At 45.1% G+C, this 16,565-nt stretch overlaps 2 protein-coding genes across 2 annotated transcripts; both read right to left on the reverse strand.

Moving 5' to 3' along the window:
• Window positions 1-7,026: 7,026 nt before the first annotated feature.
• On the reverse strand, window positions 7,027-8,415 carry LOC124667349. The gene has a single exon (XM_047204646.1). It carries the CDS (start codon window positions 8,413-8,415, stop codon window positions 7,231-7,233), a length of 1,185 nt encoding a protein of 394 aa, XP_047060602.1. The 3' UTR covers window positions 7,027-7,230.
• Window positions 8,416-14,210: 5,795 nt separating this feature from the next.
• On the reverse strand, window positions 14,211-15,533 carry LOC124703890 (F-box/kelch-repeat protein At1g23390-like). The gene has a single exon (XM_047236134.1). The coding sequence runs from the start codon at window positions 15,531-15,533 to the stop codon at window positions 14,310-14,312; it is 1,224 nt and encodes a 407-aa protein (XP_047092090.1). The 3' UTR covers window positions 14,211-14,309.
• Between the last annotated feature and the right edge of the window lie 1,032 nt (window positions 15,534-16,565).

The following is a 16,565-nucleotide window of genomic DNA, read 5'->3' on the forward strand; positions in this document are numbered from 1 at the left end:
TGCCCAAAATCCTTTGTCTTATTATGGGAGTAGTAAAGTAATTTTCTATTTGTAATTTCTGATTATGTTTCCTCGTTTCAGTTGTCAGCAGTTCAATAGCCTACAGAACAAACTTAGCAAATCAGCAGGCAGTAGTGTGAGATTTAGTGTGGGGGTAATACAATGCAAAATAATTCCGTATTGAAAAAGCACACATAAGAACGAATTTTTGATTCCCCAAATAATAAATTACAGTAGTAGCTAAACAGCACACCTAAGTAAAGGTAAAAAACTGCAGCAGTGCTGTACATCAAGGCGTGAACTAACTGGAATGACACCAACAACTCCTAAGGTACACAACACTGAAGGATGAAACTAACTACAAAATCTTAAGTACACCTGCCCCCATCTGCAAAAGCTTCTGCTTTGAAGAGGTAAATTTGTGGGACAAGCTGGTCGAGCTTGCTTAAAGAACAACACATTCGCGCATTTATGGACCAAGAAGTCGTCATTATAGTCCAAATAAATATGACTAGCTCACATATCAAAGTTTTGTACTTGCCGGTCCACACCTACAGAATTCGAAACATCTTGTAATCTTATAGCCTAAGTTGGTATGGCGAGCAACACAAACGATGCATAGAGATTTTGAGTTCTCACATTCACGAAGAGAACATAGTGGGCAAAACCCACATAGGTGTCAGCGTAGTGAAACAGCACGTGAACATAAAGATGCCTCATGACAGGGCAAGGACACAAAGAGCAGGAGGTGGCAGCAAAGGCAAGAAGGTCAGGGAAGGAGCACAACGGAGCGACAATAGAGTGAAGCAGGCCATGGGGGAGATCTGCCCAATCTTGGAGCTCAGGTGAAGCAGGTTGAGCTGCAACAAAATTATGAATCAAAAGACAGGCAGTAGGAGAATGCACTAGATACCAAAAAGAAAAAAAAATGGCCGACATAAGGGAAAAATGGCTTGTGTATGTATGGTTTCTGACATACTAGCTTAGCTGTGAGCACAAAAACAAACTAAACTAGTAGAAAGTTAATACTGGTAGTAAACCTGCAAGACATTGCTAAGATGGAAATCTCGTCAGACGGAACGGAAAAGTAATTCTCATATATACAGGCTACAGCTATCATTTCCTTCACATTGAATTGACATCCAATGATATATACCAGTTTGATATATTACGTGAGAAATGCCAAAAACATTGCAAAACCATACGGGTTAATCCGTTGGTTTCACATAACAAACAGCCACTGACCAAAGTAGGCTAGGTGACGAACTGAGATTCTCCATCAACCACTCAAAAGCGCCTCACGGCTGGGTTCCATGTTTCAGTTCATAGTTCTAGGTTTTTTTATGTCATTCAGCCAGTTACCATCAGTACAAGCATCCGCTACTGTTTTGCTGGCTCTAGTGTTTGGATGAATGATCTGGTAGATATCTGGGGCAGTTTCTTCGGCTGTTGTTCCATTTATCCAGCCATAAAAAGCAACTCGCGCCATCGCCTACGACCACCCTCGTGTCAGCGTTGAACATGTGTCTGATTCTTTCCTCCACAGGCGAGGCCAAGGTGCTCCATGGTCTGTCCTCCGCAGTTCGAAGTCTCCATTCCCATCTTGTGCGCAAAGCTAAGCTCATGATCTCGAGGTCCATAATGTCAAGTGACCAAGTCCCACTTTCGTTTTTGGCCAACAAGCATGTTTTCAACTGACAAGGCACTGTCCTCCTTTGACAGATTCAGTACTCTTCGTCTCTTCCAGAGATGCTCTTAATCTTGTCTATGGTTTTGAAAACCCAACGAGGCGGGTCCAGAGACATGATGTGAAAAATAGTGATGGACAATAGAAGGGACTGAACCAAGATCAATCTTCCACCCTGAGTGAACATATAAGTCTTTCCAAGCCGCAATCCAGCTTCTGATCCTATCAATTAATCCTTGAAAATCCTCTTTACGTAATTTCTTGAAATTCAGGGGCAATCCAAGATAAATACCAGGCATATCTGCCACTCGACTATTTAGAATAGAGATAATATCCACGATCAACTCATCATTGCAGCATATGGGAGATATCGATCTCTTGATGTTGCAATGTAGACCCAAAGCACCCCCAAAAATATCCAGAAGGAACTTTGTTGTACAGGCATCTGTGGTTGAAGCTTTGAGGAATAAACGTGAACACCATTTGCATGCATGCTGAATGAAAATGAAGAGCCCGCAAATCGGGCACAATGAAAATCACATCTTTCAGTAAATATGGGTAGTGCCGAGTTGCAGACATGATCCCACGTAAGTATTAATTACAGTTTCAAAAGTAGCTAGTTCACACCCTACAGGGCGTCAAAATATCTTACAAATTCTTGCAGCGAAAAATGCTACAGACAACACCAATGACCATGGATCAAGACCATCAACTGTCACAGAACATACTGGGCACAACCCACATAGGCTGCATCATAGTGCCACAGCATATATGAAAATAAAGACGCTTGGATTGGACATATATTCCTCTAGCGGTTTGCCCAGCTCAAATGTGATGCAATCTTTAGAATCGTGGAAATAGAAGTATATGCAGTTGCTCCTCCCTCCCCATCTCTCTGGGTTCATGCAACACAATGGCTGACTTCTCTCATCGGTGCTGATGAAGATTGCCCAATTCTCTAGCTTTTCCACCTTCACCCACTTTGCTGGTTGACTTGATAGGTCAAGGCGGAATGCATCCAAGGTATCTCCTGTAGATGGAAAACATCCCTGGCAACCGACCAAGAGAAGCATATCACCGCAGACCACTAGCCACTTCTGGGAAAGATGCCATTTGCTGGTCATGTCTCCTCCCCAATCAACTGCTATTTTCTGCATGCGAATCCTGGGTACCAAGTCCACAGTGAAAAGTCTGCGATCCTCATCCATGCCCAAGACCTGACCTTTTAAGACCACTATCTGCTTCATTGTTCCATTGCGAGGAGAACGTTTCAACCAGGAGTGACTACCAACAGGCCAAAAGAAATTGTGTCCTGCAGCATTGACTAGGAGGTGTGAGTTGGGCGACGCAAGAGGAGCCGTGAGGGCAGCATAGTAGAGATGATTGTATACATCGGCCGGGACTGGTAGTTGTGGAGGCGAGACAGTAACACCTGTGAAGACATCAACAAGACATGATTGATGGTTGTCTGACAATATGATATGGCCATAGGAAGCACCTCCAAAATAAAAATTATCCAGAGGACTCAACGGGGCTTTCCTGTCACTGAAAGCAGCAAACAGAGGAATCTGACAGCACGTGTAGGTGTCCTGGTTGGGTAGATCAGTAACATAGCATGAATGCTCAGGTGCGAGGCTGTTGCTAAATGGGCGAGGACGAGGGGAGCACACAGGGACATCAGGTTGGAGGAGGAGAGGTGGCAAGAGCGTCGACTTGCATGGGTAGGAGGAAAAGGCAGCACGCCAAGAGGGGCAGGTGGCAGCGAAGGCAAGAAGGTCAAAGAAGGATCCCAAGAGAGCAACAATGGAGTGAAGCAAGCCTTCTGGGAGGTCTGCCCAACCTTGGATCCCAGACATAGCAGGGAATGTGAACACAGCGGCCTTGGTGTTATAGGAAATCACAGCTTATCTGAAACAAATTATGAACCAAGAGATAAACATAAGAAAAATGAACTGAAATACTGAGAAATTAGAAACAGAGCACAGATACAGAGATACATAGTGCGAGAGAGAAAAAAAAAGGCCAGTTCATGTGTGGTTTCTGAGATGCTAGTGACACAAGTAACAAGTATGTGCTCGGTTAAAATATATAAAAAAGCACACGGTAATACAGCAAGAGATTGGGCTTGTATATCATCGTATGGACTACTCGGTTTGCCAATAATGACTTCGATAATCAAATGCAGTTACTACTGAATGTTCCTACATTGCCCCTAGCCACTGCCTGCAGTCTATCCTCTATAGTCTATATACTACAGCCAATGTCCTGTCCTAAAACCCTAAGTGATTACTTCATTATTAGATAACTCATAACCGAAAATCGTAGGGAACTGACTAATCTTCAACCTACGGATTTGAGATTGGAACAACACCACTCCAAGCCTAGGGTTCTGACAGAGGGGTTTGGGAGTAAAGGAATGATTTGGCCGAGTCAAAGAGGGCGTGTGCAATCGTACCTAAGGCCAAGCTTGGAGTAGACGCGGCGGCGCAGCTGTAGAAGAAGGGGCGGCGGCGCAGCTGTAGAAGAAGAGGCGGCGGCGGTCTGCTCCGGCAGCGCCAGATGATTCCGCACTGTGACGCCGGCGATGGAATGGAGTGACCGGAGGCTTTACATGGGCTTAGCCTGGGCCGGGTTAGTGCAAGGCCTGTCTTCTCCAAATTAAAAAGCCTCTCTATGTTATTATTGTCTCAAAGAGATGTTTATATATCTTGTCAAAATATTTGAAATCCTTAAAAAGAGGTCTACCTTTTCACAGATCTGTTCTGTTTCTCCTTGTTTTGTGAAAAGTGGCGTGTGACATGCTTGTTAAGTGGAATTTCTCTTCCTAAACTGCGGGCCTACAAATAGACTCTTTTAGAAACAGTTTGTCCAAATTACAAATTATTTTTTGCAGTTGTGTTTCTCGATGAGATATTCAAAATTAGTAGATATCACGTCGATAGCTTTCTATGAACATTTTCCGTACTTTGATTTTTTTTTTCATATTGTCAAGTACTTTAGCTTTTAGTGTACCAATATTTCGTCTTCGCTAATGTATGCATATTTCATAGTGAAGTACACACGCGGTGCATCTCGAAGCACACTTACCCTGTAGTCCTGTGCCGTGAAGTAGTTGCCACTCACACTTTTCAGTTTGTGTACTCCGTGTTTTTTTGATCGATGTAGGCAATGATGAAATCTGCAATCGTGCAAAATTTCAATGTGAAATTCGTTGCATTTTAGGCTACACAAAAGTAACAAATATGTGAATCTGAGTATAGTGCACACTTCGAAATTATAAAACACATCACATTTTTCATTTTTGTGTAGCCTGGAATACAAAAATATTCACATTAAGATTTTCCACATTTGTAGCATACATCATGGGCTACATCTAGGAAAGAACATTCAGACTTTTTGAAGCTTAAAAATAACTTTTGATTTTTATAAAATACAGAGCTACATGTAGCCCGGTCTCTGTTTGCAATTTTTGGTGTAATCGATGTAATGTACTTCATGTATCCCATGCTACTTCATGTCATGTACTTCCTATGGTGTATTTTCTAAAGTCCACCCACTTTGTGAACTGTACTTGGTGGAATAAGTATCTTTTGTCCTTTGTGATGTGTACTTGTAGTAAAAATGGAAAATGATAAAAAATGAAACAATAGAAAACAGCAAAATTGTACAACGCGTGGGGATTCTCAAACCACGCTGAAACGTAACCCTCTTGTAGTTTATTAGGCGTGCGTGTACCCCTAAGTCGTAAGTTTGATCAAGTTAGCATTATATATATGTTATAAAAATTATATCATTAGAAAGTTTAGATGTTCTATTATTTAATGATATGATTTTTGTATTATATAATTCAAATTATATAGATTAAATTAGCGACCTAGGGATGTAAAGTTTGGCATCAATATCGAGATCAGGCCCGAGACGAGCCTTGGAAGTCTCCTCTCTCCCGCTACGGTGTTCTCTCGCTACAGTAGAGAGAGGTGATTTTGCGCGCTTCCCATTCCAATCCACCTCGCCGTTGTTGAATCTACAGATTTCTCACCCTCCGTTTGCTGCTCCAGCGGCAGGAGGATGGGGAATTCCTGATTCACGGCGTGTACATAATGTAGGGTTTGTAGGGTGGCCTATCGGCGGCGTTGTGGAGGCAGTGGCGCGGTCGGAGAGGCTTTTTGCAGCGGAGCTCATCCCCTCTTGTGGTGGTGTTCCTCAGAGCGTTGCGAGGAGCGTCCGCCTTCCTCATGCTCGCACATCCTCTAATCCGTTCGACGTGTCAAGCCCTCCCCGGATCCTGAGTGGCGGCGGATCCGGTTGTCAAATTTGGATAAGAATGTTGTACGGCGATGCATCACCACGACGATGGTGGTCCAGGGCGTCGGATCTGGTAGTCCGACGACTTCCAAGCTGCAGAGGGCATCGAGTAGAGCAGTGGCAGCAGCACACCACCGGGTCGTTCTGGCCGCCGACATGGTCAGGATCTGGGGGTCCTTTGTGTAACTTATGTTTCTGGATCTTTCTATAAGGAGCGATGCATCAATATAATCTTTGTTTCTCGGGAAAAAAAATCTAGTGTAAAACCAAAGTCTAAATCTTTTGAACTCGGTCTTTTGAAGGTGCTTATAGGGTAGAATGTGTGTGTTCATATGTGTGAATGTATGTATGTGTGAGCATTTGCGTCTATACTATGTTTCGCAAAAAAAAACTTTTTCTGGTACGTTTCAAAAACTAAGCACTTATCGGACACCCTTTTTTTGGCATCACATTCTAGCGGAGTCTAGTATTTTTAGATCAAAATCTACAGAAACATCCCTTAGCTCAAAAAGCGAAGACCAAGCACAGAAACCAATGAAAACAACCATACATTTTCGGTGTTATTTACCTGCCTACATGTTGAGGGAGCAGAATATCATTTTCGCATGATAAAAGAGAGAAACCAAAACTTACCCTCGGAAGAAGGGAGAGAAACGAAAGATGAGTTCCATTCATCTTTAGCCTGAAAAGCAGACAACATCACAAAATAACACAGCAGCCGAGGTTAGCAAAGCATCTGCCATCTGTGGTAGCAAATTCTATCTTTTTTGATCAAACTCTAGATATCCCGCAGATCAAGAGCGGGCATAATAAACAAAACAACACAATTATACATTTCAACGTTATTTACATGCCATCATGTTGAGGTGGCAACAACAAACATGCAACCGAGGAAGAATGCCTTATCCACACACACACACACGCACCTGGTAAATTTAAAAGGACACACACCTAGTGAATTTGACTTGTCAAATTTAAAAAGATCAATAAGATTTTAATAAGAGCACAAGTCATGCAGAAACAGGGGAGGCACTTAAGTTGTTAACTCCAGCATAGCAGAGCAACAACTAGTTCAGTACATATCCATCCAGTGAAAAGATTAAACAGCAAACTGAAAGACGAAGTAACTGCAAAAGCTTCAGCTCGACTACCAGCACGAACATTATTTTACAAAGCCAAAAAAAAAGTCTTCACCCAAGAAGCCAGTAAAGCAGCAACAAATAACTGCTCATTGACGGTCACTGACCATCGGAGTAGAACATGCTTGGGTACACCCAGAAGGCCTGCAGCTGGCCGTACCAGTTTCTCTTGTACACAAGATCGGGGTCCGTGGAAGGATCCCAAACAGCATCCGCGTCTTCACCCAAGCCATGTACACTCCAAGGTTGAGAATAATGGGCGTAGTACAAGCGGTTGCTGCTCCCTCCCCACTGTTCCGGGCTCAAGCAAGAAAACGGCGGGCTCCTCACATCACCACCTACAAAGAGTGCCCAGTTGTCCAGCTTCTTCACCTCCACCCATTTTGCAGGTTTGGCTGACATGTCAAGCCGGTAGGGTTTATAAAGGACTGGTGCTCCAAATGACCAGCTTACATAATGGTCAACGATGAGAAGCATGTCACCACAGACTGCCAACCACGGCCTTAAATATGGACATTCAGTCATGTCATCCCACCACTTGGTTGTTATCTCCTGTAGGCCAAGCTGGGGGGCTAACTGTAGAGTGTAGATCCTCTGAAAATAATCCATGGCTATGAATTGACCATTAAATTCCACAATCTGATCAATGCGTGCATCAGAAAGCTTGAGTTCAGACCAAGAGTCGCTTCCGACCGGCCAATCAAACAGGGAGGATTGGGTACTGATAAGGAGATGGCAGTTGGGTGATGCAAGGGGAGCTGTCAGGGTGCTACCAAAGTAGAACTCCTCCTCAGGGTCACCACTGAACGGGAGAACTGGAGGTGAAACCTCGGCACCAGTGAACACATCAACAATGAGACATTTTCCTTGGCGGCAGCAGATGAGATGCCCATATGAAGAGCCAGCAAAATGCATCTTCTGAAAAGTGACTTGAGGAATCTGGCAGCGAAGGGATTTGTTCTGGTTGGCCATATCAATGACATTGCATGTGCGTAGCTTGTGACGACCATTGCTAGAAGGGAGATGGGGAGCTTGGACACGGATATTGGGCCGGACGAGGAGAGGCGGGAGTACCGTGCAAAAGGTTGATTTGGACGGGTATGATGAGAAGGCAGCACGCCAAGAAGGGCATGTGCTAGCAAACGCAGTGAGGTCAATAAAGGATCCCAACAGAGGAATAATGGAGTGGAGCAGGTGATCTGGGAGCTCAGCCCAACCCTGGAGCCCCGCCACACCAGGGGGGTTAGACATAGAGGGGTCAGAAATTTTGCTCGGGCTTTGCATGATGGCAAACTATCTGCAGAGCACAATATATTAAGGCACACAGTATTAGAAAGATGAATTAAATAAGAGATGGAAAACGCATATAGCATGCTAGGGCCATGGATTAGCACATGTTATTCTCCATATCGTGTATATGACTTCCATATTAAGAAATTTGTTTAACAGTTGTACAAATAAGGAACTCGACTCAATTGATTTCAGCAGATTGTTATACTAGGACAAGATAATAACATGCACAGAAAAAATAGTACTTCTAATTGGCAAATGCCTGGTTAGAAAAAAAAAACGTGGCAGTGAAACCCATCTGTATCTTCACAGCATGGTAGAGAAATGGTGACGGATGCTACTGCATTTTGCCAGGTAATACACACAAAATAAAACATCCATAGTTGTAGGTCTTTTAACAACAATGCCCAACCAATAAAATACAGGTAGCAGTACGATACACTAATATTCAAGGATTTTTCAGCTCGGTAGTCATTTCCATCTGTAAATCATAGTGCGAGGTACGAGGAGCACCCAAACTAATTCCTGCTCAAAGCCCCAAAGCCAGTTGGAGCCACACAGCCGAGCCGCACGCACATCCCACTTAGGGTTCTGAGGCATAGCAGTATACATAAATCTCTTAAAGTGAAATTGAGTGAAAATTAAAGAGCAGCAAAGCAGCAAGGTGATTCGATTCGGTCTTTGCACGAGAAGCTTGCATGTCAAGAAATTCGTCACTTTTACAAATAAGCATTTCGTTGATTTTAGCAGAAAGTTATCTCAGGAGAACTTTTGCCCAAAACCACCCAAGCCAAATCGAGCCACACAGCTGAGCCGCATGCGCACATCCCACCTAGGGTTCAAAAGCATACTAGTATATCGAGATCTCTTACAGAAAAAAATCGAGCGGAAAATGTAATCCTACCGCCCGACTCGCTATTCACGACACATGAGGAGAAAGAAATGCAGCGGAGCGAAAAGGAGGGTTCAGGCGAGGAGGAGGAAAAAAGAGAGACCACAGGCCTTGAGGAGGATGCAGGCGCTTGAGAAAATGACGGCGGCGGCGGTGGTGCGGATGCCGGCCGGCGTCTTCTCCTGCGGTGTCGCCGCACCGCCCGTGAACCTCTCTGTCGCCAAGATCGTGTGGGATCAAAGGCCTTTTTAATCGGCTTAGGGTTTATTCGTGGGATCGGAGGCCTGGCATGGGCCTAACATGGGCTTTTATGTGCTTGTTGTGCTTAAAAAAACATTTTGGCTTGCATTTTTCTCTAAAAGGTGCTCCTCCATTTCATATTAATAATTGACACGGACACGCGCTTTTCGTTCGTAGAAATATATGAATCAAAAAAATTCAGCAGTTATTAATATGAAACAGAGAAAGTATATGGAACTTTGGTTTCTGCATTACCTTGAAGAATCGCCCGTTTCCTAAAATTTTGTCTTTTTATTTCGAGGAAAAATGTTTTCATGTGAAATATCATTTGCTTACCTCTTCTTCACGGCTTGGAGTAGAATTTAGGACAGAGGGGTTACCAATACAACACCATATAGACGTAAAATATTGCAATGTTAATCTTATTGGCTCATTTTTAATGTGGTTCATTGTTGTCCCAAGAACACTTGGGCTCCACGGTCCAAAGGACATAAAAATATATAAAAGTAACTACCAGGGTTTAAAAAGCCATCAATCTATGTTAGCGTTTCAAAAAACAACACTTCATCACTAACACATGACAAAATACATTGATTCGGATGAATTAATCATGAAACTGACATGCGGGTCCTCCTATCAGGCTTGCGTGGCATGTATATTTTGCAAAAAATACCTCCATGCATTATAAATTCTAATTTTGTGGGTTTCACATCTTTCTTCGCCTTTTTTAGCTTTGAGGAGGGTGCCTGCAGGGACGGCTGGAGATACTCTTGCCTCCTACGAACTTTGCCCATGTGAATGGCAGTTGTTCCATGTGCCCATAACAATTGGTCGCCGAAGATTACTTATCGTGCATTCATTCTGTTGTATTAGCCTTTTAGAGAGGCGGACGAATTACACCCGGGTGCATGTGCACCCTATATTGAAAATTCCAAAAAAATCTATTTTAAAGTTTTGGAAAATTTTGAAATATTTTTTTCACGTATACCCTATGTTGACACTTATTTGTGTGGATTTCGGCATAAAAACGGCCATGTGTAACCTACACATAAATGTGAAAATGAAATTTCGTATTTTCAAAAACAATGCACAACCAATCGTTAGTGTCATTTGGACATTTTTGTCATTTTCGTGTAGGCCACATATAACTGAATTTTTTCATGAAAACTTACGCAAGTAAATATCAACATGATATGTAGATAAATTTTTTTTTTCAATTTTTTGAGATTTTCAAATAGCAAATTTTTCAGAATTGGTGAAACCGGGTGCATATGCATCCGGGTTCATCCTGGCATTTCCCTTTTTTTCTACCACTAATACCAAGTTAGGTAGTGTGATCAAGAAACCCAAGGTGTATGAACTGGTCAGCTATGCCTGCACACGTAGTATTTGGACAAGGTATTGCTTAGTTCCTTCATAGACGCTCTACAAATTCGCATTGATGCCCTGCAATTATTCTGTATGTACCTCATTCCTCCTATCATGACATGCTTTCTCTTCGAGTATTATTAGTTCTTTAGCTTACAAACCGCCTTGCTAATATTTTGTGTTCTCTCTTGCTGTATCTGTCTACACAGATCCTAATATGTACATACCTATCTGCGTGCATGGTTCCTCTTGTAAGCTCCGCTGACATGGACCGGCTGAAGATCTATTTAGTATCGTATCGCAGCAGTTTACCTCGATGTCCGCTGCTACCAAGCGTGCCTTACTTTCTACATCATCGACAGTGGTGGAGCTTCACCAACAATCAGGGGGGCGAAAGATAAAATGTCATTGTTTTGGGAGGCGAAATGCTATTTTTTCTGCATCTAAACCCTCCCTAAAAAAATTTGCATCGAGCTAACGAGATAAGCTCATCGTTTTGACACCTGCTGCTATTCCCTTCGGGCTCTATGATATGCTGTCAAGCTAATGTGATGCCTTTGCTGCGGCACCTCCAAACTACTGTTGAACTATGTTCCTTACCATCGTATCAACTCGATGCATGTGTCACTACAGTAATCTAGAAGCATGCCTTTGTAAATATATCCTCTCCGTTGATAGGGAGAGAACCTAGAATCATGTAAGACTTAAACTAGCTATGAGACAGACCTTATCTACTTCTATACATGGTGTGAAATATTCCCTTTATGTCATCCAGTAAGGTAAGAAAATTTCAGTATGCCGGGTTACATATGGTTGCAACATGCCACGTTTTTTAGTTTTGATCTATTAGTATCTTTGTTCTTTTAGTTAGATTTCTTCTCTATCATGTCGAAGCCTTGAGTTTGTTTACTCCGTTGGACTATTTGCAACAAGTTACATTGTTTTGATTGCCCGCATGCATATACTTTTCCTTACACTTCACACGGTCAACCAAATCACAGAAAAGCTACTCTCCCCCAGTCTCTGTGAAATGAAAAAAAGATTTGGTTGCCTCTTATTGAACAAAAATAACTTTGTTTGTGTTATGATGTATGAACATTTGGTTTATTTAAGTGTTTTGGTCGACTTCTGTTTCTGGGAACATAAATTGTAGTGTTATTAACATGTTAGTTTTTTTTTTAGATATGGACATGTTAGTTGGTAGGTCATAAAAACACTTAAATAGGTGAAGGAGCAGTGGTGTTGGCCATCCAGGCAGGCTAGCTGACGAGAAAACAGATCGTGGGGGAGAGATTCGTAAGCCGTATGGAGCTACAGCCGGCTGAGGAATAGAGTTTTCTTTTTATTTAACGTACTATAGAAAACTTAATAATGACGTAAATTCCCACGCTGTTGAGTTCAAGTGCCAACTACAATTCTGCTTAAATTTCTTACACTGTATAATTCAAGAACTAGGAATCTAGGATTGACCAGCAGGTTTTAGAGATGCAGCAGCTAGCTGGTCCGTCCCAATGATTGTTTGTGGGTGGGTGACAATTCGTTGGTGTCTAGTGAGGTGGAGCTATATTGGAGAAGCAATGTACCCTTCGACAGAAGAACCTCCTCCTCCTCAAGGGTTATTTGCTGGAGCAATGCTACATCTACGGACGGAACCTACAAAAAATTTTTTACGGACAACCACCTCCAGGCACACCAGGTCAGTACGTGCTCCACATTTTAAGGAATGGAAAAAACCAGAACCAAACATCAGCCACCACGTCAGCCCGTAAGCCCAATCCGTAGGATAGTTTCCGTAGGTCTAGGATTATTGTATTTGCTGGGCCGTGAATTCACTTCAGGTTTATCAGGTTATTCGGATATTGTGGTATGAAACTTGAGTTTCCCGAATGTAAATCGAGTTTTTGATGTTGCCACGTTCGGGTGTGTCAGGTTCAGGTACATTGGGTTTGGCCACGGGTGATTCGGGTTCGGGCTTCGGGTATCAAGTTTTATGTCCACCGAACCCACGGCTAGTTGTTTTTCTAGTAGCTTCGTACAGTTTTATAGGCGATTAACCTATTTTATAGGTCCACTCACTTTTATTCGTATCTAGTCTATTTTTAATATGTAGGTTCACTCTTTTTTATTTTATATCTAGTCTACTTTAAAAATATCTAAAACATTTTATACTAGTGAACGGAGAAAGTAAAAACAGTAGGATTGATGAGCAGGATTTTAGAGATGCAATGGCTGGTCCCTCCTATTGATTGTTTCAAACATCGCATTGGTGTTAATGAGTTGGAGCTGGTGGAGAACGTCGTTGTGACCAATGGACCCCGGATTTGTACCACGCCAGCCGCGTTGTGTCGGAAACATAACTAGGATTGATCAGCAGCTGCATCAAGTCACAATAAATATGTGATTGAATGGTTAGAAAAGCAGTGACATCTTTGACACCTTAAATTGTAGATTTGACACTTCAGGTTTTATAAAAACTGAAACATTTCATCAATCTTAAAATCTATCGGATTATACTTTTGAAAACAGTCTTCCGAAAATGCTCGTAGAGATAGAATATACATGTTGTGTCGGAAGTCGGAACAAAATATATGTTGTGTCCACTGAACCCAGGGTTCGCTGTTTTTGTACTAGTAAACGTACAAATAAAACTAGGATTGATGAGCAGGATTTTAGAGATGCAACGGCTGGTCCCTTCTATGATTGTTTGTATATGGGTGACCATCGCGTTGGCGTTAATGAGTTGGAGCTGCTGGAGAACTCGTCATTGTGAGCAATGGACCTGGACCCCTGTCTCATACCCCACCAGTCACGTTGCGTCGGAAACATAACTACTTCCTTCGTCCACAAATAAGTGCACATCTAGCTTTCTAAGAAATCCACAAATAAGTGTACATCTAGACATTTTGGTACACTTTTTACATTTAGACCCCTAGTACATGCCTTGATTTCAGTCCCCATTAATCATTTTTGGTTTCTCAATGTTGTTTTATTGGTTACTAGCATGCACAACATTTACTAGCACCTAAATCAAAGCATCTTTTTAATTAATGATTAGATTAATTGAAGGAATATTTTTTTACAAAAAATTTAAGGTCTCTTGGAAACCGCACACGTCCACTTATTTGTGGACGGAGGGAGTAGGATTGATCAGCAGGTGCATGGGCTCAGAACAAATATGTGTAGAAAAGTAGCGACATCTTTGACGCCTTAAATTGTAGATTTGACATTTTAAGTTTTATCGGATTAGTTTCATCAACATCGATTTCGTCAATCTTAAAATCTATCGCAGTTTTTCGAAAATGCTTGTAGAGATAGGATACACACGTTGTGTCGGAACAAAATATAGGCGCGCGGCCAGGCAGAGCGTGGCTGTTCAGTCTAGTTCATGTTATGGGCCCACAAGTGGCAGTCTTCGAGACAGCATGTCGACCGCCACCGGAGAGCACGCGACGACGGCGCGGCCCAGCGGCTCGGCGGGAAGCAACGGCGCCGACGGCACCCACTCCCACCGCTCCACCACGCCGCTGCCCTCCTGCATCTCGTAGAACACGGCGCCGTTGGCCGGCGCCGCCGCGTTGTACACGTACCCTCCGACGGCGTTGCCGCACACCCCGATCGACACAAGAACCTCGTCGTCGTCGTCGTCCTCGCGGGGGAAGAGCCTCCCCGACATCTCGGTCGGCATGGCCATGGCGCCGCTGGGGGACAGGTCCAGAGCATCGCCGTCCACCTCCCATGTCTGGACGATCACTTCGCTCTTAGCAGTAGTAGCATTTGCTTCGTCCCCACGGCAGCGCTTCGCTCCGAACAAGACGAGACCGGCGCCGGCGCGGCCGGGCGCGATGCCCCAGGTGGAGACGCCTGCGTCCGGCCTGAGGCGACGTGTGGAGCCCCACCGCCGCTTCGACGGGTCGAACCAGCTCGCCCACCCGGTGGTTCTGTCCGCGACGTACACTCGCTGCTCCGTCGCCGCCACCGAGAGCCACGTCGCCGCGGCCGACTCCCGGAGCTCCGCCGGCATCGGGCCGCAGGCGGCCCAGCTCCCGCCTTCGTGGACCTCGACCCCGGTGTCCTCGGGGGCGGCGAGCAGCTGGCACGCGCCGCCGAGGGCCACCAGGCGGTCGCCCACCGCGGCGAGCACCGGGTCGGCGCGCCACGCGCCGGGAGGACTGAGGGACACGGGCGCGGACGTCCCGAGCGGGTCGCCGGCGACGTCGAGGCTGGAGGCCGTGAGCGCGCAGGCGCGGTCCCCGTGCGCGCCGTGGACGACGCGCACGTAAGGCGGCGGGGAGGACGTGGCCGGTTGCCGCGGGGCCTCCACGGTGAGCCAGGCGCCGGAGTGGGGGTCGTACGCGCATGTCCGGCGACGGCAGCGTCTGCCGTGGAGGTGTACGAGGAGCCAGGGCAGCAGCGGGCGCCGCGGGCGGCGGCGCAGCGCGGACCGCACCGCGCGGAGCCACTCGCGCGAGACGCAGGCAGTGGCGGCGAGGTCCGCCGCCGGCACGCGCTCCACCACCGACTCCAGCGTGTCCCCGTACAGGCGCAGGCTGGCGACGAGCGCTGGCAGCTCCGCCTGCGCGTCGTCGTCGTCGGCGTCGTCGCGGACGCTCATTATCCAAAATTCTGACGATTCCAGCTGGGCTAGGGCTTGCTGAAACGCTTAGCTAGCGTGCGCAATTCGGTCCTTAAAAAGGAGCAAAGTGTAAATGCAGGATAATGTTCCAACCACTAGGGGGCCCGGACAGCGGGTAGGGTAGTTTCTTTCTGGAAATTCATATTAATCCATTAACCAATGATGTTGGTAACAGGATTACACATTGCCCCTTAGGCCAAAAGAAATTACACCATGGGGCTTGAAAATCACAACCAGTGCCCTAAAACTTTTCACGAAAACACGATCCAGTTCTTGGTCGCCACCATCGACCAGAGACCTCTAGCATCGGGCACCATCGTCGCTGCCCGCCGTTCCCGTTCCATTTTGCGAAAAGGTGCTCATAATATTAAACCGTAGTTCTTACAGAAAGATCCAGCACAAAGAGGGAAAAAAATACAAAAGAGCCCTGCTAGACCCGTGTTCGTCAACGACGAGCAAGACGTGCCGATGGAGCGCCGCCGCAACACCTCCCTTCAAACCTTGGATCGGAAGTGCCCCTTTGCGGACAGGAAGTCGTCGATCCTCGATTCCAGAGAGCCTCCACCTTGCTCCGTCAACTCGAACGCCACGCAACATCACCAACTCCTTCAGAAAAAAAAAACAAACGCTCGGATCCGCCGCACCACGGACTCCGGTGAGGGGAGGCCACGCACCGTAGGTCCAGAGAGCTGCGAGCATGGACATGGCACACAATCCGCAGCGGAGCTCCAGCGAGACTGTGGTGACCCAGCATACCACTGCATGATGTAGTATGCAAGTCATTGACATAACACCAATGAAACATCGTTCCACTAGTATTACATCCCTCAGAGTGGTACAACAGAAACATTTGCGGGTCCAAGGCATGTCTATAAAATTACACACAGACTCTTTACAGAAGATCAGCACAGTCTCCTACATTACGATGGGGTAAAAACTGCAAATAAACTCCAGAAGAACATGTAGTCTAACTTATCACTAACTCTATCTATAGAGGATATGACTAGCTAT

The sequence above is a fragment of the Lolium rigidum genome, chromosome 1, assembly GCF_022539505.1.
Source record: "Lolium rigidum isolate FL_2022 chromosome 1, APGP_CSIRO_Lrig_0.1, whole genome shotgun sequence".
NCBI lineage: Eukaryota > Viridiplantae > Streptophyta > Magnoliopsida > Poales > Poaceae > Lolium > Lolium rigidum.

What these genes read in the sequence shown, in the direction of transcription:
- LOC124667349 (XM_047204646.1), bottom strand. Translation starts at nt 8,415, where the DNA reads ATGCAAAGCCCGAGCAAAATTTCTGACCCCTCTATGTCTAACCCCCCT.
- LOC124703890 (XM_047236134.1), bottom strand. Translation starts at nt 15,533, where the DNA reads ATGAGCGTCCGCGACGACGCCGACGACGACGACGCGCAGGCGGAGCTG.